This window comes from Hyaena hyaena, unplaced genomic scaffold (genome assembly GCF_003009895.1).
Source record: "Hyaena hyaena isolate Hyena2069 unplaced genomic scaffold, ASM300989v1 scaffold_624, whole genome shotgun sequence".
Classification (NCBI taxonomy): domain Eukaryota; kingdom Metazoa; phylum Chordata; class Mammalia; order Carnivora; family Hyaenidae; genus Hyaena; species Hyaena hyaena.
The window spans coordinates 1,029,663-1,049,282 of NW_024081258.1; the positions used below are offsets into that span (position 1 = coordinate 1,029,663).

The window sequence follows — 19,620 nt, forward strand, 5'->3', positions numbered from 1 at the left end:
TATTCATTTGCTTTTGCTCTCCCTAGAGCAAATATTCAACATTTCCCCCGCCTATACTGTTCATTTGCTGAGTACACTTTCTCATAGAATTAATAATGCCAAGATGAAATTTAGCCTGGCTTGTCTAAATAATCTCAAACTGCGAAACGGGCAATGAGTGAATTAGTAAGGTTTTGTTGGAAGTATACTGTCCATGTGCCTGATCTCTTCTGGTGTGGCATTCACCTGGGCTCCTGGCGATTTGTCTCTTTCTTGTGCTACTCAAAATAAGCCAAGCCAAAACTGAAATGAAATACAATAAAGCAAGCATTCGGCGGGCAAAATAAACGTGCGGTGCGTGTCACCTCTCTGTTCTGTCATCCTTCCTTCTTTGCACCCATCCTTGAATCGGATTCCTTTCTTCCCTCTTGCCATTTCTCAGTATTCATTCTCCAGCTGTGATTTTAACTTACAGGAACTTGGCAAACCACGTTTTGCTTATTCTTCCTTAGGGCACTCATTTAGTAACTCCACATTTCAGTGCCTTCTGTACACCGGAATCCAGAGCTCTCAAGATGAGTAAGACTGGATCCAGATGAAGGGGAGATTGGAGTTCATTATATTACTCTTAAACTTCCCTGTGAAGTTGTTTTTTTTAATATATAAGTTCAAACATTTTTCACCTTAAAAAAAAAAGGATATAGCAAATTTGAAAATGACTCCTTTCTATTCAGAGGTTATAAATTGGGGGGGGGGGCCTCTGAACAAATGAGCCCATAATTATGTTTCCTTGGCTCATAATGTTTTGGGCTTTTTTTCAGTTTTTGAATGAGTTGTCAACATTGGAAAATTGGGAGATGTCTCATAAATCTCTGATTATGGGATTTTATTTTTTTTAAATATTTTTATTTATTTCTAGGAGAGAGAGAGAGAGACAGCGTGAGCAGGGGAGGGTCAGAGAGAGAGGGAGACACAGACTCTGAAATAGGCTCCAGGCTCTGAGCTGGCAGTCAGCACTGAGCCCGACGCGGGGCTCGAACCCACAAACCGCGAGATCATGACCTAAGCGAAAGTTGGACACTTAACCGACTAAGACACCCAGGCGCCCCTGGGATTTTCTTTAAAAAGCAATAAAGTCCACTATTGCCGAATCAAAATTCTGCACACGACAGTTTCCTCATAGCTGGAGCTAAGGGACACCACCCTTTTAGAAAGGAGGTGCACTTTCCAAATTGCCACTTTCCAATTTGCTACCTCACTGGCCTCCCCCATCACCTGCATTCCCTGCCGGGGCTGCATAGGCATCTGCAGCTACAATTCTACTCTCATAGTAACTTGAGCAGTGTTGGAATCTTTATGAATTATTATTGTGTGGCATACTGTGCTGTATATGCTGTTCTCTTAGTTTCAATCTGGAAAAAACACAAAAAGAGGGGTGATATACTCCCTGCCCTTAAGAACTTCATAGTGTGGGGGCACCTGGGTGGCTCAGTTAGTTAAGCATCTGACTCTTGGTTTCAGCTCAGCTAATGATCTCACAACTCGTGAGTTTGAGCACCTTGTCAGGCTCTGGGCTGATGGTGCAGAGCCTGCTCGGGATTCTCTCTCCCTCTCTCTGCCTCTCCCCCACTCACTCTGTCTCTGTCTTTAAATAAATAAACTTAAAAAAAAAAAAAAAGAACTTCATAGTCTGATGAGAAAGCTAGTCATAAACAGATAACTATAATCCAACATGGAAGTCCCTGGAAGATAACATTTGTAAAAGTCTTCCCCTTTCCTAAAGGAATCTGCCTTACTGCCTGCTTTTGTAAATAAAGTTTTATTGGAACATAGCTATGCCCACGTTGCATATAAATGCATTCAGTCTATATCTATTTCCATGCTTTAGTGGAAAAGTTGATTTGTTGTGACAGAGACCATACAACCCACAGAGCCAGAAATATTTACTATCTGGTCCTTCACCAGACAAGTTTGCCGACTCCTTCCAAAGAGGACCCATCTGATTTGATGCTTGAGACAGCTGCATATGATACTCACTGTCACTGGGCCCATTTCTGCCACATGGCCAGCAGGTAGCAGATCCAGGACTTGGCCAAATAAAGTACACACTCTAGAATTCATGTATGTCTAGAGGATGTCATCAAAGACCTGTTTCAAACTTGTCCCTGCCAGCGTGTGACCACGTTGTCACACCGAGGGAGTGAGTCCATGGGCAAGGCCTACCTCTTAGGCTGGTGGAAGAGCAAACACAGTTTAAAAGGCACTGCTCTTGGGGCTCCTGCGGGGCTCGGTCAGTTTAGGGACCGACTTCCGCTCAGCTCGTGATCTCACGATTTGTGGGTTTGAGCCCTGCATCTGGCTCTGTGCTGACAACTCAGAGCCTGAAGCCTGCTTCAGATTCTCTGTCTCCCTCCCTCTCTCTCTGCCCCTCCCCTACCCACGCTCTGTCTCTGTCTCTCTCAAAAACAAACTTAAAAAAAGAAAAGGCACTGCCCTTGACTACCTCCTTGGCTCCCTGAGGATCTGACCCTGTGGCTGCTCCTCTATTTCCATCTAAGAGAGGGCTTCCAAGGGGCAATGTGGTTGGTTGGAAGGTGCAGCTTGGTGCTGCTTACAGATCACTTTATGTAAGAGTAAGGAAGTACGGGGAGCCTGGGGTGCTCAGCCGGTTAAGCGTCTGACATCGGCTCAGGACGTGATCTCGCAGTTCGTGAGTTAGAGCCCTGTGTCGTGCTCTGTGCTGACTCTCAGAACCTGGAGCCTACTTCGGATTCTGTCCATCTTTCTCTCTCAAAAATAAATAAACATTAAAATTTAAAAAAAAAATTGTAAGGAAGTATCAGTTGCCGTCAATGGCACAGGGCTGACTGCTGATACCCCAAGGGATCTGAACAGCTTGACCCTTGCAGCTTTAAATCAGACACAGCACCTTAAATCAGAGAATTTCCCAGGGGAAGTGGTGTCTTTCCCTTCCCCATCCCTTGGTTGGTCTGCTGGTCTCCAGTCTCATAGTTAGATACCCACCTACCCACCCACCCTCCTGCCCAGGGGTATTATATGGGGCTGAACTGGGTCCACTGATGCGTTTTCCCATATTTAAAAATAGTGATTTCCCATAAAAACCAGGGTTTTTCAGGCTCCTGATAGAAGGGTCCTTTGGCCCTGCTGGGCCTGCATTCCCACACAGCCCTGGGCCCCAGCACTGAACAGTGGTCACCCCTTGACCTTGGACATGGGATGACAGTTTGACCTCTTCTGGCTGGTGACACCTTCATCAAGCGTTATTTTCTTGCATTGAGAATACTCGCCTGAGCCAATGGTATCTGAAATTTTAATCCCTTTCCAAAACACCTCGGAAAGCTGGCCATTTCTTTTGTACACCCTGTTCTTTCCCACCTCCCTGCCTTCCCCTTCCTGTGTTCCCTGCCAGCCGTCTCCTTCTTTCAGGTCACCTCCACACTGTAGATAAGGTGACTGACATACCCTGCAGAATTAACTCCTCCGGGAGTGCCTGGCTGGTTCAGTCAGGTAAGCTTCTGACTTCATCTCAGGTCATGATCTTGTGGTTCGTGGGTTCGAGCCCTGCATCGGGCTCAGTGCTGACAGCTCAGAGCCTGGAACCTGCTTGGGCCACCTGGGTGGCTCAGTCGGTTGAGCGCCAACTTCAGCTCAGGTCATGATCTCTCAGTTTGTGAGTTCGAGCCCCGCATCGGGCTCTGAGCTGACAGCTCAGGGCCTGGAGCCTGCTTTGGATTCTGCGTCTCCCTCTGTGTGTGTGTGTGTGTGTGTGTGTGTGTGTGTGTGTGTGTGTGTGTGTCTTTCTCTCTCTCTCAAAAATAAACATTAAAAAAAATGAAAACAACTAACTCCTCCCACGTGGCGGGATCTCATAGGGATCATGCTATATTACAGGTGTTGGGCTCCATACCTTTTCTCCTCTTTGAGGATAGAGACCCACTCTTGTTCCTTTACATGCCCAACATTTGGCCCAAGGACCGGCACAGGGAGACGCACGTGAGTGTTTGCTGGGCTGACACTGTGACCAGGGAAGAGATGAACTGACCTGTCCCTTAGTGAGTTGGTAGCTGGTCTCCATAAAGCAGGCAGAGGGAAAGCCCTTGCAGCTCCATCTTCCAGAGATCTTGGCTGGTTCCTCTTTCTCTAATGGACAAGAACAGGTCCCCCAGACCTTGCCCTTCAGAGGAGTTCAACCCAGTCCTAATAACGTGCCCTGACCTCGCCACCTTTACTGCGCCCCTAGCCTCTGTTGTTAGTCTGTATTCCCTCTACTTTTCACTTAGCAGTCTCATCCCTCCCCCATGTCTGCTCCAGCGACTCACCATCATGCCTACCTCCTGCCTCATTTTAAACTCTGATGCTGCCTTGACCACCCATAGCTGATGCATCTCTGGAGATAGCCTCCTGCCTTAACATGTCACTGGAGGGTTACAGGCCAATGCAGCACCAGGCAGGGAGGAGGGGGACCACAGATGTCTGCTCACCAACCACAGAAGCCCTGCGGAGACCACCACACTCTTATAAACTCTCAGTGACCTTGCAATGCAGTGTGAGTGAGTGTGTGTGTTCGTGTGCACGCTCCTGCACTCTCTCAAGAATCCCAAACTATTTGGATACCTTTTTATGAGCCTACCTAAAATCACAGGCAGTTAGATCCAAAAGGAACTCCACAGATCTAGTCCAGGGAGTCTGGTAGTTTTCTGAATGCTAAGGATCCCGTGCAGGAATACAGGTTTAGAAGCCTGCAGGGTCCAGGCAGGTAAAATCAATGACCACAACCACCAGGGTTTATTTCGTTATGCTGCTCAATATCAGATTCCTTCAACACCTTCTTACACTTTGCATACCTGGGCCTCTTCCTCAGTGTTGTAAAGAACTCGGTTGTCTACTAATTCCTTGAAGCACGTAGCTGCCTGCATCCCTCCATCATCTGCAAAAAAGAGATAGTAATTGTTCCACCTCCTGGGGTTATTGTGAAAATTAAACGCGTTCATGGATGCAAAGCCCTCAGATCGGGGCCTGGCACACAATACGTATAAACGTGTCAGCTGCAATGAAGGTGACGATGATAATGAGTCTCACTTTTGCTGGAGATGTGGCCACATGGACCTTCACTTTCATCTTTACTGTAAGGAAACGCCTGTCAGACCTCAGTGGGGGTGAGACAGAGACCTGGGGGTGGGTGTGGGCGCCAGGAACCAGAGGGCACCATGCTGTCTGCCAGTTCCGACAATCGTTACCAGGCAGGAAGGCAAGCCTGCTGTTGCCAGATCCCTTAGTTATTCAAAATCAATCCAGAACTCAGGATTTTAAAATGTGAAATCTCCCAAGCTGTTGGCTGGAAAAAAAATACTTTTTTTTCTTAACAGTATCGAGACCAAACAAATGTCTGTGGTCTGGATTCAGCCAGTTGAGTAACTTCCAATCTGGTCTGACCTCTGTCATTTGTCAAATGTGGGGGCCGAGGCCTGGGGAGTGAAGGCGCCCACTAGCCGGAGAACCAGCCCAGATCCGTTTCTGTCCAGTGCCCACCCCACCACCATCGCAAAGCCTCCCTCCTGATTAGCCTTTGTGGTGCGAAGTCCTGACTCTTGCACGATTTGAGGTGGAGATTTTATTTTAAGCCTGCAGAAGGCAACTCGGAAAAACCAGGGCAGAGGATTAGACTCACTCTCCTGCTCTCCCTGTCTTTGAGTTGGAGGTGCTCACTCTGTGAGCCTTTCTCAGCCTGGAGAGGAGAGGAGGGAACAGAGCGTGCAGAGACCCACCAACAGGGCTCCGGTCCTGAGGCCACATGAACTCGGAAGGTTAGTTACTTCATCTCTCAGTGCCTGGACTCTTAATTATAAAATGGAGGATAATAAGAGAACTTCCTCATAGGGCTACTGTGAGAATCATATGCATTCATCTAGTTAAAGCCCTTAGGGTGACTTAGTCAGTTGAGCATCTGACTCTTGATTTTGGCCCAGGTCATGATCCCAGAGTTGTGGGATCGACCCCCATATGGGGCTCCGCACTGAGTGTGAAGCCTGCTTGAGATTCTCTCTCTGTCTCTCTCTCTCGCTCTCTCTCTGTCTAAAATAAAAATAAATAAATCATTAAAAAGATTTTTAAAAGTTTACTTAAAAAGTGAATTAAAAAATAAAGCCCTTAACGGAGCCCCTGGGTGGCTCAGTCAGTTAAGCATCCGACTTCAGCTCAGGTCATGATCTCCTGGTTGGTGGGTTCGAGCCCCACATGCAGCTTGCTGCTGCATAGAGCCCACTTCAGATCCTCTGTTCCTCTCTGCTTTCTCTCTCTCTCTCAAAAATAAACAAGCATTATAAAAAAAAATAAAGCTCTTAAAATGTTAACCAACACTCAAGAGGCTCTCAGTAAAAATTAGTTGTCAGAGGAAGGAATGTATCATTTTCTTTAGGATTCCAGGAGATCTCATGCATTATTTCTTATGTTTTCCAGGGCTATTTTGCAGATCATTGGGGTGGGGGGTGTGAAATGCAAATGCTCAAAAGACACTTTAACTTGGGTGCGTACACACACGCTCACATAGATCCACAAATGCCCGGAGCTGGAATGGAAGGAAGGGGCTGGGCTGGCCGGCATAGTTGGAATGGGTTTGGGAATTTGTGTGATGGATAGAGAGGTCGACCAAAGTCCATTTTAGCCTGGGAAGCTTGTTGTCACAGAAGCCACTGATTAGATTACAGAAGTGTGGCATTTTCTTATCTTTACTGTTTCAAATGAAAAAAAATCAATGCTTTCCAATTATCTCCAGTGGCGTATTAAACCCACTTTGTCATATTTCATGTCACCATCTGACAAAAAGCAGGGGAAGAGGGTCGGGAAAATACATTGTGAGCGAAGATGAAGTCTTTACAGCTGTTGATACTTAGGCCTCTTGTCCTTCTGGCATTATCCATTGGAAAAAATCTGGTCATTTATTCATTCTACCAATGCCCATTCTGACGAGGGAGCACAAGGCAAGCTGAAGGCCAAGCACAAGCTAACATACCCCTCACCCCACACCCGCAGGTGGGGTAGGTGTGATATTCCTAGGGCACTCCTGACTGCCAAGGACAAGGAAAGGAAAGAAAACAAATGGTTAAGTGATAGAGATCACAGTCCTGCCGGACATGAGTCTCCATCAGTTTGCAAGTACCTTAGTAAATTATAAGAAAAAGGCAGTCTTATCCATAGCCTCATCTCCAGAAACCTAAGCCCCAACACCACCCTCCCCTCCACAGTGATGTGGGAACAAAGGCAAGAAGGAAATAGCAGGTAAAATTAAATGTCCTTATAACCCGCAGCCCACTGACAGATACTGGAGGCCAGCAGATGAAAACATTTCTCCAGGAACCCCCTAGTGCCCTAGTGTTAATGCTTTGCTAGAGGGAAAAGCAACGTTAGCTTGACAATAGCTAGGCCTCCAGTAATATGTGAGGGAAATCCCTTTAAGAAACTTCCTCTTGACTTTACCTCCCCCAGCTCCATAGTATATCACAGTCACTCTGCACAACCCCAGTGCAGCTCTTTCTGCCCAGCGGTCCTGTCCCCGTGCTTTAGTAAAATCACATTTTTTGCACCAAAGACGTCTTCAAGAATTCTTTCTTGGCCATCAGCTCCAAACCCTCATCACCCCAGAACCCCATCAGTTGCATTCCAGGCACTTCCAGGGATGGGAAATTCAGGAATTTAAAAAAAAAAAAAAAAAAAAAGCAAACAGTGGCCGTATTTTGTGCGGGAGACAGACCACAACATGCTCACAAGGAAAAGGTCAGACAGGTGCTAGGCAGCAGGTAAAAAGTAGGGAGGGGACAGTGAGTAGGGAGGATGGTGGGCTAGTCCACTCCGAGGAGGGAGGTCCCTCCAGGCTGAAATCTGGTTGATGAGGAAGCAGCAGGAGAGGATCATGAGAGCAAGGGACCCAGAGCAAGAAGGAATCATGAATGCAGGGATCGGACAGAAGACTGGCGGGCTGCCAAGTGTGTGTGTGCTTGTGAGCATGCGCAGCAGAGAGAGACCCAGGCAGAGGGAAACACCGGAGGGGCACGCGGTCCTGGGATACAGTCGTGTGTTTTGATGGCTGCCGTGGGAAAAGCCTGGCAATAGTGGAGACAGCAGTCCTACCGGTGGCTGAGCAAAGATAGTGGCCCTCTCAGAGAGCGATGGAGAGGAAGGGACAGATGCAGGATACGTTTGGGAGCCAGAGTCCAAACAGAACTTGCTGAGATCCATGAACAAAAAGCCACCTATGGGGCAGCGAAGTACCTACGGATATGGGAAACAAAGGCAGAAGGAAAGGGCAGATAAAATTATGTATCTTATAGCCTGCAGCCCATTGACCAGTAGTTGAGGCCGGCAGAGTAGAACCTTTCTCCAGGAACTCCCAACTGTCCTAGTGTTAATTCCAGAGGGAAAAACAACCTCAGCCTGACAACCGCCAGGCCTCCTGGAGCATATGAAAATCCCTTTGGAAACTTCCCCTCGCCTTTACCTCCCCCACCTCCAGGTGTGCCACCCGTCGCTCCTCACAATCCCAGGGCACCTCCTGCTGCCCCCGGGTCCTGTCCCCAGCGCTTTAATAAAACCGCTTTTTGCACCGAAGACATCTCAAGAATTCTTCCCTGGCCTTCAGCTCCGGACCCCACCTGCACTCAAACCCCGTCACCTCCTGTGTGCAGGGCACTGTCCTCACTGTTTCATGTGCACTGTCTTAACACCGACAAGAGACTGAAATGGAATGACAGTACTGGGCTTTCCAAACAGGTCATGAGAAGCTGAGCCAGACGGGCTGACGCAGAGCCCACCTGCCCCGCTACCGCACAGCGCTGTCCCCAGGCTCTCCTCTCATTCTGAAGGCAGCCAGAGAATGCGCGGCTAAGCGTTTTCAGAGGTGCACGAGCCGATGCGCGTAACTGTGCAGGTTATAAATAACCGTCTCTAGCTGTCAGCTGCTGTTTGGGTGTGGAGAGAAGAGGATCTTAGCATGTTGTTTATCTCAGGTAATTTGGCAGTAAACTGGGCCCCGGGAATTTGAGTTACACAGAAAACGCAAAACAAGAGTGACAGGGAGATTGTGTCGCGCTTGCAGGAGACAGAATGTAAACTTCAAGTCCCAGAACCAGCCTGGAGGCTGCACACGGGGAATTTGAAGGAATTTGCAAGTGTGTCATGTCGCAGAGCCCATGTTTACCTGTCTTCCAAACGGTCATGCTTTTTGTTACAGATTTCTGGTACTAGGATGAAATTTCCTTAAAGAGCCACCCCCCTCACCCCCCCGCAGTGGTTCTGTGGCATCAAGGTAAATAATGAGAAGTTTTCTGCCTAGTTACCTATTAGGTTAGAAACCAGAAGACTGTTTTATTGCATCTGTTCAGAGGTTTACTTTTTTTTTTTGTAATTGTCAATATGTAAAAATTAGAAGCTGTCACCTAAGACTGGACTTCTCTGGAAAAATCTGATCCAACAAGATCGGGCCCACATTCCTGCCTGGAAACAGGTACCTGGAGCGAAACAGCAACTCCCCCCAACCTTCTTCCTTCCCCTGCCACAGGTATCTTTGCAAACAAAGGCTGTAGGTGGAAGTCTCGGTCAAGGTCCAGGAAGCTGGGATGGGGCTGCAGGCATGTGGGGGCGGGGCGCTCCCGTTCCTGGGCTTGACCAGGGGGTGCTGGCAGCCCGGTGTACTGAACACTGGATTAGCAGCCAGACTGGTTGTTAATCAGGTTCTTCCCCTTCCTTACTCTGTGACCTCGGGCAAGTTACTTTGCTTCTCTGAGCCACATTGCTTTGTTGTGCATGATAGGGAATCTTAGCAGCTCTCGCCTGAGGAAGAACATGACAGGGTAGGTGCTCTGTAAGCACTAAGAAACCACAATTTCTAGACAGCTCATCTGGACAGGTCTCGATTTTCCTCTCCTTGTTCTTTCTTCCTTTTTCTTTTTCCTAAAATGTCATGCTGTTTTTGTGCCAAAGCTTCGAGGTGCTGACGGTCGCAGAGGCTACTCTCTCCCCCTCCAGCAGACTGCCTCCTCTTGGGTTCTTTCATGGGAACATTCTACAGCATTTCCCATTTTTTTTTTTTTTTTTTTTTAGTTTGAATCCGGCTTTTGGACATTTACTATTTTAAGTTTCTTTTAATTTTCTCAATAGAAAATGAATCCAAATAAATCACTCAAAAATAAAAACAATCTAAAAAGTAAGAGTGAGGGGCACCTGGATTGCTCAGTCGGTTAAGCATCTGACTCTTGATTTAGGGTTGGTCATCATCTCACGGTTCGTGAGTTCAAGCCCGCATTGGGCATTGCACTGACAGCACGGAGCCTCCATGGGATTCTTTCCCTCTCCCACTCTCTCTGCCCCTTCCACGCTCTCTCTCTCTCTCTCTGTCAAAGTAAACATATAAACATTAAAAATGTGACAGTGAGTTGTTGCATTTGTGCATGTACCTCTGGGTGGTTCTCTCTACAAACAGAACCAATGTATTCCTATCTTCCTTTTTCTTGGAGAAAAGATTGCATACTACAAATACGTTCTGCCTATTGATTTTTTTTTCACTTAACATAGGATTGTCTTATATCTAAGAAGCTTGCCCATTCTTTCTTCTGGCTTCACAGTATTCCATTTCATTTGTGGGTTCACTATATTCAGCCAGTCCCTACTAATGGACTTACTGGTCATTTCTAACATTTGTTAGTGCAGATTGTGATACACTGAATACCCTTGTGCATTCATTTCCCATTCGTGGAGGTAGTTCTTTACAGTAGATTCCTGGAAGTGATCTTGCTATAGCCCAGAAGGAAAAATGCATATGTACCTTTGAGGACAGTGTCAAAATACCTTTCCAAAGGAGCTATGTCATTTTGCACTTCCCCCAGCAATGCTCAAAACCGCCAGCTTCCCAGAGCTCGCCAGCGCTATATTGTCAAGCCTCTGTTTTTTTGCCAGTCGGATTGGTGAGATTAAGTGGTGTTTCAGTGGGATGTTTGTCATTTAAATTAAAGTCCATAGATCTAGGAAATGAGAGCAACATAAGCCCTCCTATTTGGACAACAGAAGAAACAAGCTCATTTTAGTAACCTAGTGGCGGCACTACCACCCCAGTGGAGAGAAGCGAGTTCTTTGTTCGAAGCTCCTTTGCAGTGGGGAGATAGATCCCTGCATGGGCCCTCTTTGCCTTCAGGATTTCCACTGAATTTGTTCTCCAAAGCCCAACCCTTTCTGCCAAGGCTGAGCATTTCACGTGAGTAGACGGGAGTGAGGGTCTGATGCCAAGCCTCCCTTACCACTTTGGGCATTTTGTGGCGTTTACCTGGCTGGCTGATAATGCCATCTTTGGTCACTAGGGAATTATTTTTATCTAAAACCCTTATTAATTGTTCTAGGAGTGCAAAGTACACTTGAAAGCTGCATTGCAGACAGAATTCCTTAAATCAGACTCCCTCCCCGACACATTCTGGTGTTTCTTGTACTTGTCGTTAAAGTCGTCACTGGGGGAACAGTGGGGCTTGGTGGTTAGGAGTGTAGCTGTGGAGCCAGACTGCTTAGATCCAGATTGAGGCTCCTCTACTCACTAGCTGTGTGATACCGGGCAAGTTTCCTAACCTCAGTGACCGCATCTGACAAGTGGGATAATAATAGTACTTCTTTCTTGGGTAGCTGAGAGGGGTAAATGAGTTGATTCACGTACTTAGCCTGGAGCTCAGTGCCTGGCACATAATAAACCTGACTGAGGTGAGCTCACATGGTAATGGCAGTGATTAACATGCTTGTGATTGTGATAATGTTAGTGAGGATCATGATTAGGAGCACACGGAGCCCTGTCACTTACAGGCTACATTAGTGTGGCCTTGAAAAACCAGCTCAGTCACTCATTTCTTCCTTGGTTTGTGCCAGTGGCATAGTACTGTCCATCTAAAATTTTTTTTTAATGGTTATTATTTTTGAGAGAGAGAGAGCATGAGTGGAGGAAGGGCAGAGAGAGAGGGAGACATTGAAAGCAGGCTCCAGGCTTTGAGCTGTCAGCACAGAGCCTGATGTGGGCTCGAATCCACGAATTGTGACATCATGAACTGAGCTGAAGTTGGACGCCTAACTGACTGAGACACCCACGTGCCCCATAGGGCTGTCCATCTAAAGCAAGAGTCAGCAAACTACGACCTGAGGCAAAATCTGGCCTGCAGCCTTCAATTGTGAATAAAGTTTTATTGGAATACAGTTGTACCCATTTGTTTACATACGGTCTATAGCTGTTCTCTTGCCAAAATATTTACCATCTGGCCTTTTACAAGACAAATTTATGGCCCCTGATCTCCAAGAGTGGTTGTGAGGATGCGGAAGATAAAGCCTACGTGTCGAGCCTGGTACGTAGTAAGTAGACTGTCCAGTTCAGTAGAGTGTTAACATTCCTGAACTTGGTGCCTGGTTCTCGGCCTCCCCACTGCCGCTCTTCTTCCACCCTAAAGGAAAAATAGAGGCAGTAATTACGATATGAATAATTTAATTAGAGATACCATCAAATGATATTAGGCATGTATATTTTTATCATGCCCCGTGCATTTCCATATGGACCAAACATTTCACATTCCGAGTAGTCTGCAGCGATGGATATAAAAGGCTGTGTCCTGTGGACTGCACTTCACAGGAGGCTTTCAGCCTTTTCCAGGGTAATTTTGACGCTGATTTTCCCTTGCCTGCCAGCTTCAGAAGATGACATCCAAGCATGATGCACCTCCCTCCTAAATGGCAGCGATGAATATTATTATCTGCATCTAGAGCAAAGTAAAACCAAAGTGTCAGAATCCTCGAACCATTGAAAATAAATCCGAAGTGTGGATAAAATCTCTCTGAAGTCCTAAGTGGGAGCATAGTATTATATACGTCCACATCTTTTTTTTTTTTCTTCTTCTTTTCCCCAGGCGCACATCTGTTTCATAACATGAGGTACACATGTATCATTTACATTTGGCCTTGTTTATCATTTCACGGCTGAAGCTGACAGGTAACCTTGCTGGAGAACACCCCCTTAATTTTGCGAATAGCATCTATTGATATTAATGTCACCTTCTCCCACCTCCCTCCCTGACTGTCATAAGAATGAAACGAGATATAAGTAGGAAGATACCCAGAGAAGCTAAGTGCAGTAGACAGGGGCAGTGTAATCTCATTTCCTCTGTCCTTGGTAAGAAGGAGCAGTCTCCACACTGAGCTACCGGGAGGGGAGAGGGGCTCCGTGGTGTGAGGCCAGGGGCCTGAGGGAACAAGTGTGTGTAATCACAGTGAATTATCTTCAATGTAAAATAAGCAAATTATTTCCCAATTTAATGAATAAGAATCTCCTTTTTAAGCTTATGTATTTATTTTGAGAGAGAGTGCACAAGAGTGATTGGGGGAGGGGCAGAGAGACAGGGAGAGGATCCCAAGCAGGCTCCACGCTCACCGCAGAGCCTAATACGCGGCTCGATCCACGACCATGAGATCATGACCTGAGCCGGAGTCGAGAGTCGGTTGCTTAACCAACTGAACTACCCAGGAACTCCATGAATAGGAAGCTTCTAGTGAACTCCAGCAGAGAGTTGCTTTCCTTTCAAATTTTAGTAGTCAAGCTCTGTGTTTTGTTTTTGTGGCCCACTGTAAGGCTTTTCTTACTGTTCTCTGTTGGTGTAACAGAATTTTAGAGATAAAAAGCAAACCCAGAGATGATTTAGCCTAACTCTCATTTAAAATTGAAAATAAAATGGGGCGCCCCAGTGGCTCAGTCAGTTAAGTGTCTGACTTTGACTCAGGTCATGATCTCACGGTTCTCAGGTTCGAGCCCCATGTTGGGCTCTGTGCTGACAGCCAGCTCAGAGCCTGGAGCCTGTTTTGGATTCTGTGTCTCCCTCTCTCTCTGACCCTTCCCTGCTAGAGCTCTGTCTCTCTCAAAAATAAACATTAAAAATTTTGTTTAATTAAACAAACAAACAAACAAAAAAAACCAGGAAGAAACTATGGCCCAGAGCGATCCTGTGGGAACCTGTGACTTATCCAAGATCCTGTAAACTGCTCGCTGTCCACTTCACCCGGTCCCTCGGCATGTGCCTGACCGGCATTGACGGGACTGTAGCCAGACTCTGGGGACTGCCTTATTTTCCCCTGGGCTGGCTCTGCTTCCCTTCTCCCTGGCTCCACTCTGGGCCCTTCTGGCTCCCACTGGCTCCTATTTACTGGCCTCCGTACTGCTTCTATACAACACCCTGGTCCGAGCCCTGGCCTCCAACCCTCTCTGTCCCTTTCGAGCTGCAGGCCAGTCTCCGGGCTGCCAGTTCTGCCCCGTGTGCCCTACCACCTGACACACCATCCCCTCTCGTCATCCCCTTCAGGCTTACAGTGAGCCCCTTGACTGACATCTGGGCAGGTGTGTTAAGGGTTTCCATGTGCCATCCATCCTCATTCCTGCCCCAGAGCATCAGGGGTCAGGAGGTTGGGATAACAGTGGCCCAACAACCCAGATCACCTGATCCCTGATTCTGGGCCTTTTTTCTTTTTTTAATCAATAAGTTGGGTTTTTTTTAGAGCAATTTTAGATTCATAGCAAGATTGAGTAGAGAGTACGGAGAGGTCTCATATCCCCCTGTCTGCGCACACATGCACTCATATCCCTCCCTCCACTGTCGGCATCCAGCACATCAGTGCTAAGGTACGCAGTCAATTTCAGATCTGTTCTTTCTGCCTTGGCCTTGTGTGTTAGCGTGTCCCCCAAGGCAGATGGCTGCTGACACGTTGAAATAGCCCTGCTCGGGCCCTCTGCCTTCTCTGTCTTTGCAAACTGATTTCAAATCCCTGGAGCTGGGATTCTGATGGGCTGTGGTCGGGTCAGGGGCCCAGCCCCAGTGCACCACACTGGGGTTGGGGTCCTGTACCGTCAGCCGGGGAGCTCCCCGCTGAGGACAGGGAGGAGAGAGAGAGAGAAGGAAGCAGGTTGAGTGTCCCTGTGAGCTGAGCACACGACCCAAATATACCATGATACCGTGTGATCCAGAGTGTCTCTCCACCCTCCAGATGCCTCTTTTCTAGATCCTCTTATAATATTGGCCCCAAAGTGTGGCCATTGCCAGAGGTTCATCTGTGGACCTTGGCTTTCCCTCTTATTCTCACTTTCTTGGAAAGAATCCCTTGACTTGCACTTTATCATCAGCTACGAGGCCCCCCACCTGTGTAGACCTACCAGACGCGGCCCCAACCTGAGACGAACATCTTTCCTCTGAGACTCGGTCCCCACTTCTTGCCTCTCAATAAGTCATCACTAAGCCTTCTCGTTCCTGCTTTGCAAGAAGCTAATGGGACACATGGTTGTGATTTCCTCACCAAGAGCCACCCGAGAGTGAAGCTAGATAATTTGGAAGACACATTGCCAAAGCCCAGAGGTTCCCATTTTGTAGTTTAAAACCAAGGCAATCCATTAATTTTCCATCAAGGAATTGCAAAAACTGCGTTTGGAGCAGCATATATTTAAACGTGATGATGTCGAGCTATTGAATGTATGTGTACCTTCAAGTGTTAGCCTTCCAGTTTTCTAAGAAAAGCAACGTTCTCTCTGAAATTACCTGCTATATGGGAAATGTGGGTGATTACTGCTAATTCACATCTGAACCATCACCTAGATGTTGAGTTTGGGGGTTTGGTGAAGCACATTGGTGCGTGCTCATCAAAGGTTATGTGTATGCGCTCAGTGGAAAGCATTTTCTATAATTCCAAACAATTTAATAAAAATGTAATTCGACTGGGAAATCTACAGTCGGCCCTTGCAGAGTGCAGATAATGTTCCAGATTAAAGAGCTGAGGCTTTGTTCATTACAGTGAAATAACGTGAGCATGTGAATTACCATTTCCTTGCTGTTGGTCTATTTCAAGAGCATGCCATTTTCCCACTATAATAATAGGCTACATTTTCTTAAAATCATTTGATTATGATTGGTCCCGTCTATTCAGTTTGCAAATAAAAAGCTTTTGTGGTGATAAACTAGCTGTTTTAAAAGAGCCCTAATCTCTGGTTCTGCTTTTGAACTGCCACAGGTCAGACTCTGCGAAAGGCTGACAGAAGCCGGTCCTGCTCGCGGGAGAAAAAGGAGGTAAATGTGTGTGTGTGGGGGGGTGACTCTGTGTGAAGGCACCTGAGGGAAGTTTTCCTGGATCTCCTTCTTGTTTCCCTCTGCGGCTCCTACTTGAATCCCGGACCAGATGCCCGCTGGCAGTTAGAGTGCTCGGCTGAAGTGGCACTTGTCGTGACAATTTCTTAGGAAGTGTGTCAGTTAGCTTTGTCTGTGTAACAAAGCAAACCCACATTTCAGGGATGTGAAACAACTGTGCATTTCGTTAGTGATTTTGGGGGTCAGCAGTGGGAGCTGGGCAGGTCTGCTGATCTCCGCTGGACTCACGTGGGCTTTGGCAGTGAGCCGCTGTGTTGCCTCAGGGTGACTGAGGATCAGGAGCGTGCTTCAGCTCTCTCTGAATGCTTTCTCATCCACCAGCAAGGCCAGCTTTATTCACGTGGAGGTTCCTGGGCATGAAGCATATGAAGAGTCAAAGCTGCAGGGCCTCCTGAGCCCTGGGCTCAGAATCAGCATGGTGTCTCTTCTGCTACTTTGTTTTCTTAAAACAAGTCACAAGGCCAGCCCAGATTCAAGGGGTGGGGGGAAACAGGTCTCCCCTCTGGATGAGACATCTACAAATCCTGTGGCCGTTCCTGAAACCTGCCACACTGAGCCCCCCTGCTCTGTGCCCGGCCCCAGGGATGAGAGAGACACAGCCCTGATCTCGGGGTGTGCACAGTACAAATAGAATGGATGTGCAGCAGGGTCATCAGAATGCAGTATGAGAAGGACAAAGAAAGTGGAATTTCAGCACAGAAAAAAGGGTTGCCTCACTGTCAGTGGTAACAAGAAAGGTGCGCAGAAAAGCTGATGTGCGGGCTGCCTCTTGAAGACTGAGCAGCAGTTTTTCAAGCCCAGTAAACAGCGTGGTCAAAGTCAAAATCAGAGAGACACCAGTAGGGAAAGTTGCAAGATTTGCTGAGCCCGAGAGTGTGCAGTGGTAGCAAGGACCCGTAGGTCACTGCAGGGCCCTTCAAGCTCATGGGAGTTTGAGTTTGAGTCTTCTTTAGCCATGGATGAGTGTAGAGGTGTGTGGGTATGAAGGCATGTGCTTCGTCATAAGTATCGACCAATCCTGAAATTCATCAGCACTTACACGTCAACCCTCTTGCTTGTAAAGTGACATAATTCCAATGATGAAGAGGAATTTCCCAGGCTGACTGGGCTCCGGAGGCTCAAAAATGGCCACAACACTTGGTCTTTCTCTTCCCGTGCCTGTGTCCTCTGTGTTGGCCTCTCCCCTTAACCAGCTCTGAGCAGGCAGGCTGGGGTTGGAGCACAAAGGGCCTTTGCAATGGCTGTCATCCCGTCCCCTCTAGTCTCCTTTCTCAGCTGTAGCCGGAACGGCCACTGTGGGTTTTCTTCTCAGTCAAGCAGCCTACGTGGGATGAGGGCTGGGAGGTAGCTTAGGGACTTCCTGCTACTTGAAAGATTTAAATGTCAGCCCCCAGGGACATTCTAGACACTGAGCCGGGGTGGATTCGGTCACTCCTTTCTGGTAAGAACATTTTTCTGGAAGCAGGAACACGCGTGCATGTCTCCCACAAAGTCCTTCCAAAGACTTGGGGGGCAGAGGCTCGCTGGCTCCTGGTCCCCACCTTGATGACATGACTAAGGGTGGGGACCAGCCCCCGCCCCTCCCAAGCCAGGTAGGAATTGTGTTAGCCTAACCGAGGCTTTTATCACAGAGTAACAGCATCCCATTTATCCGCATTAAGAAATTTGCAGGGAATTGACAAAGCAAGGCAGCAGGTACTTAGTTGAGATACTCTTTTCCTCCTCAGTCTTTCTCCTTGGCAACAGGGCATCCTAATTGCCATTTTCTTGGTTACTCCCATCCTGCCAGCCACCCTCGAGCATTTCAGATCACTCCGCTTAGCAAAGAGCTTGGGATGAGAAAAACAAAAAACAAACAAGAGAGTGGAGTTGTTTATCACAATATCTAAGATATTTAAAATGGTTTCAGGCCTTTCTGAAAAAGAGGGTGCTGATTCTCTTAACAAGGCTTTTGTTTGGTTAGAAAAACAGGAGAAGGAAACGAATAGCTGGCTGGCAGGTTGCTCATCTTGATATAACACGCTTTTTTCCACCCACCTCCTCTTTCTGGATCCCTCCCACGCCCCCTGTGGAATCTGCACTTCCTGACACTCTGTGCCTTACACAGGATGCCAGGTATAGATCAAACTCTGTCACCATGAAAGGCAAGGAAAAGACAAGCTCATTGGAACAAGCAGACGGGGGGTGGGGGGGGGCTCATCGTGTTCTTCCGGCGGTGAGGTGACACGGGCCAGCCCACACTGTGGCAGGTGAACGTGCTGCTTCCTCCCTGGGTTGGGACTGGGTGCTTCTTTCTCTGCGCTGTCATGGGCCAGCACGGCAAAGGGAGGAGGGGAGGCTGTTTTGCAATGAGCTTGCCAGCCGAATTCAGCCCAAAGATGTGTTTTATTTGGCCCAGACCCTGTTATAATTTTTAATTTATTTTAAAAAAATTTAATGTTTATTATTTTCAGAGAGAGAGAGAGAGAGAGAGAGAGAGAGAGAGAGAGAGAACAGGTGGGGGAGGGGCAGAGAGAGAGGGAGACAATCCGAAGCAGGCTCTAGGCTCCCAGCTGTCAGCACAGGGCCCAACTCAGGGCTCGAACCCAGGAACCGTGAGATCATGGCCTGAGCTGAAGTCGGACGCTTAATTGACTGAGCCACGTAGGCGCCACCCCCCCATTACGCCTTTTTAAAAATTGGGCATCCACATTTACAGTTTTCACAGAAAAATGTGCACTTCTGGCTTCTTTGCTAAAATGGAGAACAACAGCGGAGGCCTTACTCCCTTAAGGCCACCCCGGGCCATGGCTGGTGTTGAGGAGAGCTTGTCCTTTCCGTGAGGCCCTCCACCACCCTGCCCTGCCTGCCTGCATACACCTGCTCGGTAGCTACACAGTGGCAGGCCCCAGGCTCAGTGCTTGGTGTCAGTCAGTGGTCACAAGCACTGGGGCCCGTTAGAATCCCCAGGAGCTTTTATTTATTTATTTATTATTTTTTTAAAAATAGTTTATTGTCAAGTTGGTTTCCATATAACACCCAGTGCTCATCCCCACAAGTGCCCTCCTCCATGCCCATCTCCCCCCTCTCCCTCCCGCCCCCACCCCCATCAGCCCTCAGTTTGTTCTTGGCATTCAAGAGTCTCTCATGGTTTGCCTCCCTCCCTCTCCCCCACCATTTCCCCCCTTCTTCTCCCCCACGGTCCTCCGTTAAGTTCCTCCTAATCCTCCTATACGTGCAAACATATGATATTTGTCCTTCTCTGCCTGACTTATTTCGCTCAGCATAACACCCTCAAGGTCCATCCATGTTGCTACGCATGGCCAGATTTCATTCTTTCTCATTGCCATGGAGTATTCCATGGTATAGATAAACCACATCTTCTTGATCCATTCGTCCGTTGATGGACACTTAGGCTCTTTCCATGTTTTGGCTATTGTTGAGAGTGCTGCTATGA

The 19,620-nt window shown here is 47.7% G+C and overlaps 1 protein-coding gene across 1 annotated transcript in view; it reads left to right on the forward strand.

Moving 5' to 3' along the window:
- Positions 1 to 19,620, forward strand: part of LOC120249046 (katanin interacting protein) — a gene marked incomplete at its 3' end in the record, with an annotated part of 157,265 nt that overhangs the window by 3,879 nt on the left and 133,766 nt on the right. The window contains exon 2 of the mRNA XM_039257525.1: positions 16,051 to 16,106. Within this exon, the coding sequence (XP_039113456.1) occupies positions 16,051 to 16,106 (56 nt within the window). The remainder of the gene's footprint in view (positions 1 to 16,050; positions 16,107 to 19,620) is intronic.